This window comes from Hemiscyllium ocellatum, chromosome 1 (assembly GCF_020745735.1).
Source record: "Hemiscyllium ocellatum isolate sHemOce1 chromosome 1, sHemOce1.pat.X.cur, whole genome shotgun sequence".
NCBI lineage: Eukaryota > Metazoa > Chordata > Chondrichthyes > Orectolobiformes > Hemiscylliidae > Hemiscyllium > Hemiscyllium ocellatum.
In genome coordinates this window covers 75,148,502-75,162,142 of record NC_083401.1, presented here as the reverse complement: position 1 = coordinate 75,162,142, position 13,641 = coordinate 75,148,502, and the positions used below count along the sequence as shown (strand labels likewise).

General features: G+C 42.9%; 1 protein-coding gene across 2 annotated transcripts in view; it reads left to right on the top strand.

Annotated features, from left to right (window-relative positions):
* Window positions 1-13,641, top strand: part of LOC132811253 (ADP-ribosylation factor-like protein 15) — a 294,790-nt gene that overhangs the window by 104,117 nt on the left and 177,032 nt on the right. For both annotated transcript variants that reach the window (XM_060822807.1, XM_060822797.1), the window contains exon 3: window positions 6,301-6,360. In XM_060822807.1, the coding sequence (XP_060678790.1) occupies window positions 6,301-6,360 (60 nt within the window). The remainder of the gene's footprint in view (window positions 1-6,300; window positions 6,361-13,641) is intronic.

Here is a 13,641-nt window from a genome sequence, read left to right as displayed (position 1 = left end):
TGTGCTGGAGTACAATTCTGTTACTGTTGATGGCCCACAGTAGCTCATGAATGCCCAGTCTTGAGTTGCTAAATCTGATCGAAGTCTGTCCCATTTAGCACGTTGATAGTGCCACACAACAAGATGGACATCATTCTCAATGTGATGGTGGTACTTGTGCTCCACAAGGACTGTGTGGTGGATCACTCTTACTGATACTGTCATGGACAGATGTATCTGCAGCCAGCAGGTTGGTAAGGATGAGATCAAGTATGTTTTTCCCTTTTGTTGGTTCCCTCGCCTCCTGCCGCAGTCCCAGTCCTTTTAGGCCTTACCAGCTCAATGTGTAGTACTCCTGCCAAGCCATTCTTGTTGTACTGTGTAAGCTAACTTGTTATATGAAAGAAGATTGCACGTTTGTTTTAGATATCTAAAAGGTAAGAGCGAGGCAAGAGTGGACACTGGATTGCTGGGAAATAAGGCTGGAGAAGTAACAATAGAGTCATAAAGTCGTACAGCACTGAAACACACTGTTTGGTCTAAGACATCTGCACCGACCAGACATCCCAATCTGAACTTGTCCCATTTGCCAACATTTGGCCCAGATCCAACTAAACCCTTCCTGTTCATATCCCTTTTAAGTGTTATCCTTGTACCCACCTTCACCACTTCCTCTCACAGCTCATTCATGCATGCACCACCTTCTGCATGAGAAAGGATTTCCCCTCTCACCGTAAACCTATGCTGTATAATTTCGGACTCTCCCACCCTAAGAAAAAGACCTTAGCTATTCATCGTATCCATGCCCCTCATGATTTTATAAACCTCTATAAGATCACTTCAAGTCTAAGACACTTAAGGGAAATAAAACCCAGCCACTCTCTACCATTCAAACCCTCCACCGCCTACAACCTTGTAATTATTTTCTGCCCACCCTCTCAATTTTAACAACATCATTCCTTTGGAAAGGCAACCAGAATTGTACGCAGCATTCAAAAACCAATGTACTGTAACATGACTACCCAACTCCTATAATCAATGTACTGACCAGTGAAGGCAAGTGTGCCAAATGCCACTTTCACCACCCTGTCTGTGACTCCACCTTCAAGGAAGTATGCATCTAAACCCTGAGGTCTCTTTGTTCGGCAACATTCCCCAGGGCCATCTCACATTTATCTAAGTTAACCTCATCTTCCACTCCTCGGCCCATCTGATCAAGGTACTGTGCACTTTTGTACTCTGAGGTTAACCTCCTTCACTGTCCTCTAACCACCTGTTTTGGTGTAATCTGCAGACTTATTAACCCAAGCTCCTATACTCACATTCCATATAAATAATGAAAAGTAATTGGAAACAAAGAAATGGTGGAGAAACTGAATAATAACTTTGCATCCATTTTCACAGTAGTAGCAGCATTGCAGAACTTCGAGAGTCAGGGGCAGATGAGAGTGCAGTGGCCATCACCAAGGAGAAGGTGCTGGGGAAGCTGAAAAGTCTAAAAGTTAGTAAATCACCAGGAGCAGATGGCTTCACCCCAGAGTTCTGAAGGAGATAGCTGAGGAGGTTGTAGAAATATTAGTGGTGATCTTTCAGGAATCACTGGATCATTGAATGTGCCAGAGAACTGCCACATCCCTGTTTAAGAAGGGAGAGAAGCAGAATACTATAGGCTGCTTAGCGTGCCTTCAGTCATTGATAACATTTTAGAGTCCATTGTTAAGGCTGGGATTGTTGAAGTTGCAAAGTACTTAGAAGTACATGTCAGAATGGGGCTGAGTCAGTGCAGCTTCATCAAGGGGAGGTCATGCCTGACAAATTTGTTAGAATTCTTTGGGGATGGGCTGTGTCTGGATGGGACACTCTTTAGAGAATTGGTGTAGATTTGAAGGATTGAATAGCCTCTTTTTGCATTGTGTGGTTTCTATGATTCTGAGAGGTATTGAGTGACGTAAACAAAGGAGAGCCAGTGGACGTGATTTATTCAGATTTCCAAAGTACCGTTACTAAGTTGCCACATTGGAGGCTGCAGAACAAGACAGGCATGGATGGAGGATTCACTGACTGACAGAAGGCAATGGTGATAAAGCAGTCTTTTTCAGGATGGCAGTCGGAGATTAATGAAGTTCCGCAGGCATCTGTGTTGGGACCACAAGTATTCGCAGTTGATATTAACGGACTGGACGAAGGAACGGAGGTGATTGTTGCTAAGTTTGCAGATAGCATTTATTTCAAGTGGGCTAGAGTAAAAGAGCAGAGATGTATTGCTGAAGCTGTATAAGGTTCTGCTCAGACCATGTATCTAAAGAAGAATGTGCTGGCATTGAAGAGGGTTTAAAGGAGCTTTATAATAATGATTCTGGAATGAAGAGCTTGTCTTATGAGGAGTGGTTGAGGCTCTGGATCTTTATTCGATGGAATTTAGAAGGATGAGGCAGGGATCTCATTGAAACTTACAGAATACTGAGGAGCCTGAATAGGTTAGATGTGGAGAAGATGATTCAACTAGTCAGAGAGACTAGGATACGAGGACACAGCCTCAGATGAAGGGACAGCCCTTTAGAATTCAGATGAGGAAACATTTCTTCAGCTAGAGGATTGCTAATCGTGTAACTCGTTACCACTGAAGGCTGTGGAGGCTAAGTCATTTCATGTGTTTAAGACAGAAATAGGTGGGCTCTTGATTAGTAAGGTAATCCGGTGTTATAGGGAAAAGGCAGGAGAATGGGGTTGAGAAACATCAACTATGATCAAATAGCAGAAGGGACACCAAAAAAGAGAAAATGCTGGAAAATCTCAGCAAGTCTGGCAGCATCTGTAAGGAGAGAAAAGAGCTGACTCTTCAAGTCTAACTGACCCTTTGTCAAAGCTGGCAGAAGGGACACAATGGGCTGAATGTCCTCATTATGCTCCGACATCTTACTGTCGTATGGCTCACTAATGTCAGTCACATAAGGAAATTTGCCATCCTTAGCTGGTCTGGCCTACATTTGGCTCCAGACCCACAGCAATGTGATTGACTTTCGATTGCCCTCGGTGACCCGGCAACCACTCAGTTGTATCAATTGCTATGAAGCCTCCATGAAGAAATGAAACCATCAAACTTGACACTGGAAATAACTATGGCAAAAACATCCCTGTTGACTCTGCCAAGTTAGTCTGGGGGCTCGTGCCAAAACTGGGAAAGCTGTCTCAGACGAAACGAGCAACTGCCTGACATGGACATATTCACGGAGTCATATGTTACAGATAGCATCTCAATCCCCATTATCACCATCCTTGGATATTTACTGTCAGGGCAGGACAGAACAGCAGAAGTTATGGCACATTCAGGTGGGACTTCCCTGGGAGTCCTCGACTTTGACTCCGGAAACCATGTAGTCTCACAGCTTAAGATTAAACAAGAGCGAGGAAACCTTCTGCTTGTTACCACGTACCATCCTTCCTCGATAGATGCATCTATACTTCCTCCATGTTGATCAACAATTAGAGGAAACACTGAGGGCAGTAAGGGTGCAAAATCTGGGGGATTTTCCATCACTAAGTGACGCAGCAGCAACATTATTGATCAAGCTGGTTGGGTCCAAAAGGTCGTAGCTGCTAGACTGGATCTGCAGCAGTTGGTGAGGGAAACAAGAATAGGCAAATACATACTTGACCTTATCCTTATTAACCCTTGTTACAGATGCATCAGTTTATGATACTATCAGTAAGATTGACTGCCACAGTTTTTGTGGAGATAAGGCTTCACCTTCACATTGAGAAGGTCTCCATTGTTGTCTTGGTGCTAACACTTTGCTAAAAAGGACAGACTTCAAACAGATCAAGCAACTGAAGACCGAGGATGAGGCCCTGTGGGCCATTGACAGCAGCAGAATCATTTTCGAAAATAATTTGCAACCTCATGGCTCAAGCATGCATAAATTTGGACAAAAGGTGTTGAGTTATAGACATGAGGAGAGAGTGACAACCCTTGACAACAAGGCCACTTTTGATCAAGGAGCCCTGTCAAAACTGGAATCAGTGGATATTGGGGGCAAATTCTCCACTGGATGAAGTTATATTTGGCACGTCGGAAGATAGTTGTGGTTATTAGAAATCAGTCATCTCCGCTCAAGGATATTTCTGCAGGAATTGCTTAGAGTGGTGTCCTAAGCTCAACCATCTTCAGCTGCTTCATCAATGACTTGCCCTTGATGATCATAAGTGACACGGTGGCTCAGTGGTTAGCACTGCGGTCTTATAGTGCCAGGGAACCAGGTTTGACTCTAACCTTGGGCGACTGTCTGTGTGGAGTTTGCACATTCTCTCCGTGTCTGCGTGAGTTTCCTCCGGGTGCTCCAGTTTCCTCCCACAATCCAAAAATGTGCAGGCTAGGTGAATTGGCCATGCTAAATTGCTCATAGTGTTAGGTGCATTAGTTAGAGGGAAATGGGTGTGGGTGGGTTACTCTTCGGAGGGTCGGTGTGGACTAGTTGGGCCGAAGGGCCTGTTTCCACACAGTAGGGAATCGAATCGAAAAAGCCCTCTGAGTAAAATTTCTCCTCTCCTTTATTTTTAAGTGTGCTCCCTGGTTTTAGAATCACCAGCCAGGGCAAATTCCTTGCCAAATCTACCCTATTTATCCTTTTCAATATTTCGTAGGTTTCAATATGATCACCTGTCATTATTCAAAACTGTAGAGTGTACAAGCCCAGTTTGCTCAATTTCTTTTCGAAGGACAGTCCACCATCCGGGGAACAAGTCTGATGGACCTTTATTACACTATTTGTCAATCATATCTTTCCTGCAATAAAGAGATTGAAACTGCCCACAGTACTCCGTGTGGTCCAACTATGGTTCTTTTCAGTTGAAGCAAGACTTCACTCGTCCTGTACACAAATTTTCTTGCAATGAAGGCTAACATGGTGGCTCACTGGTTAGTACTGTTGCTTCACAGTGCCAGGGACCCGAATTTGATTTCGTCCCTGGGCGAATGTCTGTATGGAGTTTGCACGTTCTCAGAGTGTCTGTGGGTGCTCTGGCATCTTTCCACAGTCCAAAGATGTGCAGGTTAGGTGGATTGCCCATGGGAAATTGCCTATAGTGTCCAGAGATATACAGGCTAGGATGATTTAACCATGGGAAATGCAGGGATGTTGTAAGGGGTGGATCTGGATGGGATACTCTTTGGCGGATTGACGTGGACTTCATACACCAAATATCTCATTCAGTTCTCTGATCAAAGAGGATAATTTCACATTTTTACACATTATATTCTATTTGCTGTGTTCTTGCATATTCACTCAGCTTGTCCAAATCTTTCTGAAGCCACTTTATAGTTTCCTCACAAAACGCATTTCCACTTAGCTTTCTATCATCTGCAAATTTGAATCTCAAAATATTAAATTCAGTTATTGCATCTAAATTATTGATAGATATTGAAAGCCCCCACATACCAATCCTTCATTAGTCAAAGCCTGCCAATGTGAGAATTACTGATTTTGAGCTGGGTCATTCAGTATATTCAAGGCTGTGAAATGTTTTAATCAATTAAGGAATGAACGGTAAAGGGGAAAAGGTATGAAAGTAGAGTTGAGGGTTATGAGATCACCCACAATCTCACTGAATGGTGGAGCAGACTCATGCTGAATTGCCTACATCAGCTTCTCTCTCTTCTGGTCTTATTCCTACTTTACATTTTCTGAGTGTTGGCTAATTCTTAATCCATGCTAACACATTTCTTCCTATAGTTTTGCTCCAGCCTTTCTATTCAGTCCACCATCCAGGGAGAGCTTTTATCAAAAGCCTTCTGAAAATCCAAGTATTAAATTCCATTGGTTCTCTTTGAACAAATTTGTCAGTAACATCTTCAGAAAAATCCAAATTCAGCAAATACGATTTCCCATTTGCAAATCCATGCTGCCAATGCCCAATTGGATCATTGTCAATAACCGCTTGCAAGCTGTCACCTTGAATCCTGACCTGGTCTTCCACTTCAGTGATACACTTCATTGGAAATGCTGCTGGAAGGTTTAAGTCATTTTGCAGAATTCCTTCGATGTATAACTAATTGACAACAACATTCACCGCAACATTTTTTTGTGTTGAGCAACTAAAATTTAGATTGGCATTGCCGTTCCTGACTTTGAGGTTAAAATTAACATGCTGCTGAAGTTGGGTTTTAAAAATTCAAAATATTCCTTTCCTGAACAGTAAATTCCTTTATTCATTAAAACAAAATTTGGCAAAAATGTTTTTCTCATCTTCGAAATGAATTTCACATTTTGTCATCTATGCCTTTTCCCTGTTTTAAGGCTCATTATTTCTTTCTGTTCTCTTCAGGTTTTAGCATTAAAGCTGTTCCATTCCAGAATGCTATCCTCAATGTGAAAGAACTTGGAGGTATGTGTAGTTTAAGCAAAGTATGTTTTGAATTACTGAAAACTAAATGGTTAGTTTTGTGCTTTTGTACAAAAACATTCCTAGTGGAGGGATTTGCACTGTCTTGATCATGCTAAGGGAATAATAAATTTATATTTTCAGTTTGTGAGAAACTGTAGAGGGCTGGTAATGAATAATAGTAATAATTAGGTGGTGGCAAGTAACTTTGGTAGGGTGCTGAGTATTAAAAAGGTAATAGTTTTGCTCGAACTGCTCGGGAGAATTTAAACTAGTAAGGTGGGGGGAGGGGGTGGGGACCCAGGGAGATAGTGAGGAAAGAGATCAATCTGAGACTGGTACAGTTGAGAACAGAAATGAGTCAAACAGTCAGGACAGGCAGGGACAAATTAAATTAAGCTGCATTTATTTCAATGCAATGGGCCTCAGGCAATTTAGGAACATGGGACCGGGATATCATAGCAATTACAGAAACATGGCTCAGAGCTGGCAGCTTGATGTTCCAGGATACAATGCTACAGGAAGGATCAAAAGGGGAGTGGCATTTTTGATAAGGAATAGCATTACAGCTGTGCTGAGGGAGGATATTCCTGGAAATACATCCAGGGAAGTTATTTGGGTGGAACTGAGAAATACGAAAGGGATGATAATCTTATTGGGATTGTATTATAAGCCCCCCCCCCCCTCCAATAGTCAGAGGGAAATTGAGAAACAAACTTGTAAGGAGATCTCAGCTATCTGTAAGAATAATAGGGTAGTTATGGTAGGCGATTTTAACTTTCCAAACATAGACTGGGACTGCTATAGTGTTAAAGGTTTAGATGGAGAGGAATTTCTTAAGTGTGTACAAGACAATTTTCTGATTCAGTATGTGGATGTACCTACTAGAGAAGGTACAAAACTTGACCTACTCTTGGGAAATAAGGCAGGGCAGGTGACTGAGGTAAAAACAATGACTGCAGATGCTGGAAACCAGATTCTGGATCAGTGGTGCTAGAAGAGCACGACAGTTCAGGCAGCATCCAACGAGCAGCAAAATCGACGTTTCGGGCAAAAGCCCGACGTTTCGGAAGTTTCCAGGTGACTGAGGTGTCAGTGGGGGAGCACTTTGGGGCCAGCAACCATAATTCTATTCGTTTTAAAATCATGATGGAAAAGGATAGACCAGATGTAAAAGTTGAAGTTCTAAATCAGAGAAAGGCCAATTTTGACTGTATTAGGCAAGAACTTTCAAAAGCCGATTGGAGATAGATGTTCTCAGGTAAAGGGACGGCTGGAAAATGGGAAGCCTTCAGAAATGAGATAACAAGAATCCAGAGAAAGTATATTCCTGTCAGGGTGAAAGGGAAGGATGGTAGGTATAGGGAATGCTGGATGACTAAAGAAACTGAGGGTTTGGTTAAGAAAAAGAAGGAAGCATATGTCAGGTATAGACAGGATAGAGTGAGTGAATCCTTAGAAGAGTATAAAGGAAGTAGGAGTATACTTAAGAGGGAAATCAGGAAGGCAAAAATGGGACATGAGACAGCTTTGGCAAACAGAATGAAGGAGAATTCAAAGGGTTTTTACAAGTATATTAAGGACAAAAGGGTAACTAGGGAGAGAATAGGGCCCTTCAAAGATCAGCAAGGCGGCCTTTGTGTGGAGCCACAGAATTTGGGGGAGATACTAAATGAATATTTTTCATCAGCATTTAATGTGTAAAAGGATATGGAAGATATAGACTGTAGGGAAATAGATAGTGACATCTTGCAAAATCTCCAGATTACAGAGGAGGAAGTGATGGATGTCTTGAAATGGGTAAAGGTGGATAAATCCCCAGGACCTGATCAGGTGTACCTGAGAACTCTGTGGGAAGCCAGAGAAGTGATTGCTGGGCCTCTTGCTGAGATATTTATATCACCGATAGTCATAGGTGAGGTACCAGAAGACTGGAGGTTGGCAAACATGGTGCCACTGTTTAAGAAGGGTGGTAAAGACAAGCCGGGGAACTACAGACCGGTGAGCCTGACCTCGGTGGTGGGCAAGTTGTTGGAGGGAATCCTGAGGGACAGGTTGTACATGTATTTGGAAAGGCAAGGACTGATTAGAGATAGTCAACATGGCTTTGTGCGTGGGAAATTATGTCTCACAAATTTCCTTGAAGAAGTAACAAAGATGATTGATGAGGGCAGAGCAGTAGATGTGATCTATATGGATTTCAGTAAGGCGTTTGACAAGGTTCCCCATGGGAGACTGATTAGCAAGGTTAGATCTCATGGAATACAGGGTGAACTAGTCATTTGGATACAGAACTGGCTCAAAGGTAGAAGGCAGAAGATGGTGGTGGACAGTTGTCTTTCAGACTGGAGGCCTGTGACCAGTGGAGTGCCACAAGGATCGGTGCTGGGCCCCCTACTTTTTGTCATTTCCATAAATGATTTGGATGCGAGCATAAGAGGTACAGTTAGTAAGTTTGCAGATGACACCAAAATTGGAGGCGTAGTGGACAGCGAAGAGGGTTACCTCGGATTACAACAGGATCTGGACAAGATGGGCCAATGGGCTGAGAAGTGGCAGATGGAGTTTAATTCAGATAAATGTGAATTGCTACATTTTGGGAAAGCAAATCTTAGCAGGACGTGTACACTTAATGGTAAGGTCCTAGGGAGTGTTGCTGAACAAAGAGACCTTGGAGTGCAGGTTCATAGCTCCTTGAAAATGGAGTTGCAGGTAAATAGGATAGTGAAGAAGGCATTTGGTATGCTTTCGTTTATTGGTCAGAGTATTGAATACAGGAGTTGGGAGGTCATGTTGCGGCTGTACAGGACATTGGTTAGGCCACTGTTGGAATATTGCGTGCAATCCTGGTCTCCTTCCTATCAGAAAGATGTTGTGAAAGTTTGAAAGGGTTCAGAAAAGATTTACAAGGATCTTGCCAGGGTTGGAGGATTTGAGCTGTAGGGAGAGGCTGAACAGGCTGGGGCTGTTTTCCCTGGAGCATCGAAGGCTGAGGGGTGACCTTATAGAGGTTTACAAAATTATGAGGGGCTCGGATAGGATAATTAAGCAAAGTCTTTTCCATGGGGTCAGGGAGTCCAGAACTAGAGGGCATAGGTTTAGGGTGAGAGGGGAAAGATATGAAAGAGACGTAAGGGGCAACTTTTTCACGCAGAGGGTGGTACGTATATGGAATGAGCTGCCAGAGGATGTGGTGGAGGCTGGTACAATTGCAATATTTAAGAGGCATTTGGATGGGTATTTGAATAGGAAGGGTTTGGAGGGATATGGGCCGTGTGCTGGTAGATAGGACTAGATTGGGTTGGGATATCTGGTCGGTTGGACCGAAGGGTCTGTTTCTATGCTGTACATCTCTATGACTCTGACTCTGAGTAGTACACAATGCAAACATCCAATTTGTTTTAAGAGTTCCACAGAGAGGAATGGAGATATGGACTCAGAAGACTAAGCAGTTTTTCTTGTTTTAAAGGTAATACTGCAGTATTAAGCCACTATATTTTCAGGTAATTGCTTATGGCAACAAAACATACATAGCATTTTTTTAAGCAACAAACGTTTAGTATAATTATTTCCACTGTAAGTTACAGAATTGCTGTAATAGCTTGCTCAAGAGTTCTCCATTCATGGAGTGGGGACATCAACATTTATTGGTCGTCCATAATTGTGCTTGAGAATGTTATTCATCCACCTGAAACATGCCAGTCAGTGATGAAAGTACTGTTGGAGTTGAGTTAAGGAGAGAACTACGGGATTTTGACTAAGCAACAGTGGAGACTAGTCACCTGCTTCCACATCTGGATGGTGTGAGACGTGGAGGTGAACTTGAAAGTGGTGGTGTCCCATGCACCTGCTACCTTTGTATTTGCAGGCACTGGTTGGACATATGCTGCTGAAAAACTTGAAAATGTTTCTGCAGAAAATCTGAAGAATGAATACACTAAACCCCTGATGTGCTGGTGGAGGCAGTGAATTTTTAAGGTGGTGAATATTTTTTGTATATAGACAATAGATGCAGGAGTAGGCCATTCTGCCCTTTGAGCCTGCACCACCATTCAATAAGATCATGGCTGATCATCCTTAATCAGTATCCTGCTCCTGCCTTAGCTCCATAACCCTTGATTCCACTATCCTTGAGAGCTCTATCCAACTCTCTCTTAAATGAATCCAGAGACTGGGCCTCCACTGGCCTCTGGGGCAGAGCATTCCACACAGCCACCATTCTCTGGGTGAAGAAGTTTCTCCTCATCTCTGTCCTAAATGGTCTACATCCGTATTTTTAAGCTGTGTCCTCTGGTTCGGCACTCACCCATCAGCGGAAACATGCTTCCTGCCTCCAGAGTGTCCAATCCTTTAATAATCTTATGTCTCAATCAGATCCCCCCTCAGTCTTCTAAACTCAAGGGTGTACAAGCCCAGTCACTCCAGTCTTTCAGCGTAAGGTAGTCCCACCATTCCAGGAATTGACCTCATGAACCAACGCTGCACTCCCTCAATAGCCAGAATGTCTTTCCTCAAATTTGGAGACCAGAACTGCGCACAGTACTCGAGGTGTGGTCTCACCAGGGCCTTGTACAGCTGCAGAAGAACCTCTTTGCTTCTGTCCTCAATCCCTCTTGTTATGAAGGCCAGCATGCTATTAACCTTCTTCACTACCTGCTATACCTGCACGCTTACCTGCACGACTGGTGTACAAGAACACCCAGATCTCTTTGTACTGCCCTTTACCTAAATTGATTCAGTTTAGATAGTAATCTGCCTCCCTGTTCTTGCCACCAAAGTGGATAACCATACATTTATCCACATTAAACTGCACCTGACATGCATCTGACCACTCCCCTAACCTGTCCAGGTCACCCTGTAATCTGCTAACATCCTCCTCACATTTCTCCCTGCCACTCAGCTTAGTATCATCAGCAAATTTGCTAATGTTATTACTAATACTATCTTCTATATCATTAACATATATTGTAAAAAGCTACAGTCCCAGCACTGATCCCTGCGGTACCCCACTGGTCACTGCCTGCCATTCCGAAATGGAGCCGTTTATCACTACTCTTTGTTTCCTATCAGCCAACCAACTTTCAATCCAAGTTAGTACTTTGCCCCCAATACCATGCGCCCTTATTTTGCTCACGAACCTCCTATGTGGGACTTTATCAAAAGCTTTCTGAAAGTCCAGGTACACTACATCTACTGGATCTCCCTCATCCATCTTCAGAGTTACATCCTCAAAAAATTCCAGAAGATTAGTCAAACATGATTTTCCCCTTCATAAATCCATGCTGACTCTGACTATCCTATTACTACTATCCCAGATATGTCGTAATTTCATCCTTTATAATAGACTCCAGCGTCTTTCCCACCACTGAGGTCAGACTAACTGGTCTATAATTTCCTGCTTTCTCTCTCCCACCTTTGTTAAAAAGTGGTACAACATTAGCCACCCTCTAATCTTCAGGAACTGATCCTGAACCTATCGAACTCTGGAAAATAATCACCAACGCATCCATGATTTCCCGAGCCACCACCTCCAGTACCCTGGGATATAGACCATCAGGCCCCGGGGACTTATCAACCTTCAGACCTAACAGTCTCTCCAACAGCAATTCCTGGCAAATATAAATTCCCTTAAGTGCAGGTCCTTCACCCACTGTTACCTCAGGGAGATTGCTTGTGTCTTCCCCAGTGAACACAGATCTGAAGTAACAATTCAATTCTTCTGCCATTTCTTTGTTCCCTGTAATCTATTCCCTTGTTTCTGTCTTCAAGGGTCCAATTTTAGTCTTAACCATTTTTTTGCCTTTCACATACCTAAAAAAGCTTGTACTATCCTCTTTTATATTTTTGGCCAGTTTATCTTCTTACCTCTTTTTTTTTCTCTGCGTATTTCCTTCTTAGTAATCCTCTGTTGTTCTTTAAAAGCTTCCCAGTCCTCCGTTTTCCCACTTATCTTTGCCATGTTATACTTTTTTCTCTTTTAACTTTATATTTTTCTTAACTTCCCTCGCCTCCTCCTAGGATCTTTCTTCCTTTTTGGAATGAACTGATCCTGCATCTTCTGCATTATACACCGAAATATCTGCCATTGTTCCTCCACTGTCATCCCTGCTAAGGTATTGCACTATTGAACTTTGGCCAGCTCCTCCCTCATAGCTCCATTATTCCCTTTATTCAACAGAAATATTGTCACTTCTGATTGTAACCTCTCTCTCTCTCAAATTGCACATTGAAGCTTATTGTATTATGGTCATAACTTCCCAATGGCTCCTTCACCTCGAGGTCCCTGATCAATTCTGGTTCGTTGCACAATACCAGATCCAGAATTGCCTTCTTCCTGGTAGGCTCCAGCACCAGCTGTTCTAAGAATCCATCTTGGAGGCACTCCACAAAGTCTCTTTCTTGAGGTCCAATACCATCCTGATTCTCCCAGTCTACCTGCATGTTGAAATCCCCCATAACAACTGCAGTCACATCTTTGCGACAGGCCAATTTCAGCTCCTGATTCAATTTACATCTGATATCCAGACTACTGTTTGGGGGCCTGTAGATAACTCCCAAGAGGGTCTTTTTACCCTTAGAATTTCTCAGCTCTATCCACACTGACTCTACATCCCCTGATTCTAGGTCCCCCCTGCGTAAGGGACTGAATATCATCCCTTACCAACATGGCGACCCAACCCCCTCTGCCCGTCAGTCTGTCCTTACGAAAGCACGTGTAACCTTGAATATTCATTTCCCAGACCCTGTCCACTTGAAGAGGGGATAACGTCTCAGTTATCCCCACAATAGCGTATCTGTCAAATTCCACAAGAGCCTCAAGCTCATCTATCTTATTTCTAATGCTTCGTGCATTCATATATAGTATTCTTAGTTTGTCACTGCCCATCAACTCCTATTTCACTCAACCTTACAGCATGATCCCTTTTTGAGTTTTCTGCCTCATTGATACAGTTGTCTTTCTTAACTTCCCTTGTTCTAACTTGCCCTTCAATTTCCTTCTTAAACATCCAGTTTGTCCCCTCCCCCCCCTACTTAGCTTAAACGTAGCATTAAATATTGACTGTTCACTGGTGGGCATTGACTGGAGATGCACCGGTGCTATGTAATGTGGTCAGAACAAAACTAGTTAAGTTTGGAGATGCATAGTTCTGATGTAAATATCTGTAAAAACAAAATTCATAGAAATGTGTAAAAACATTTGGACAAATATATGGAGAGGAAAGGTTTGGAAGGATACGGGCCAAGTGCAGGGAAATGGGGTTAGTGTGGACAGACATTTTTATT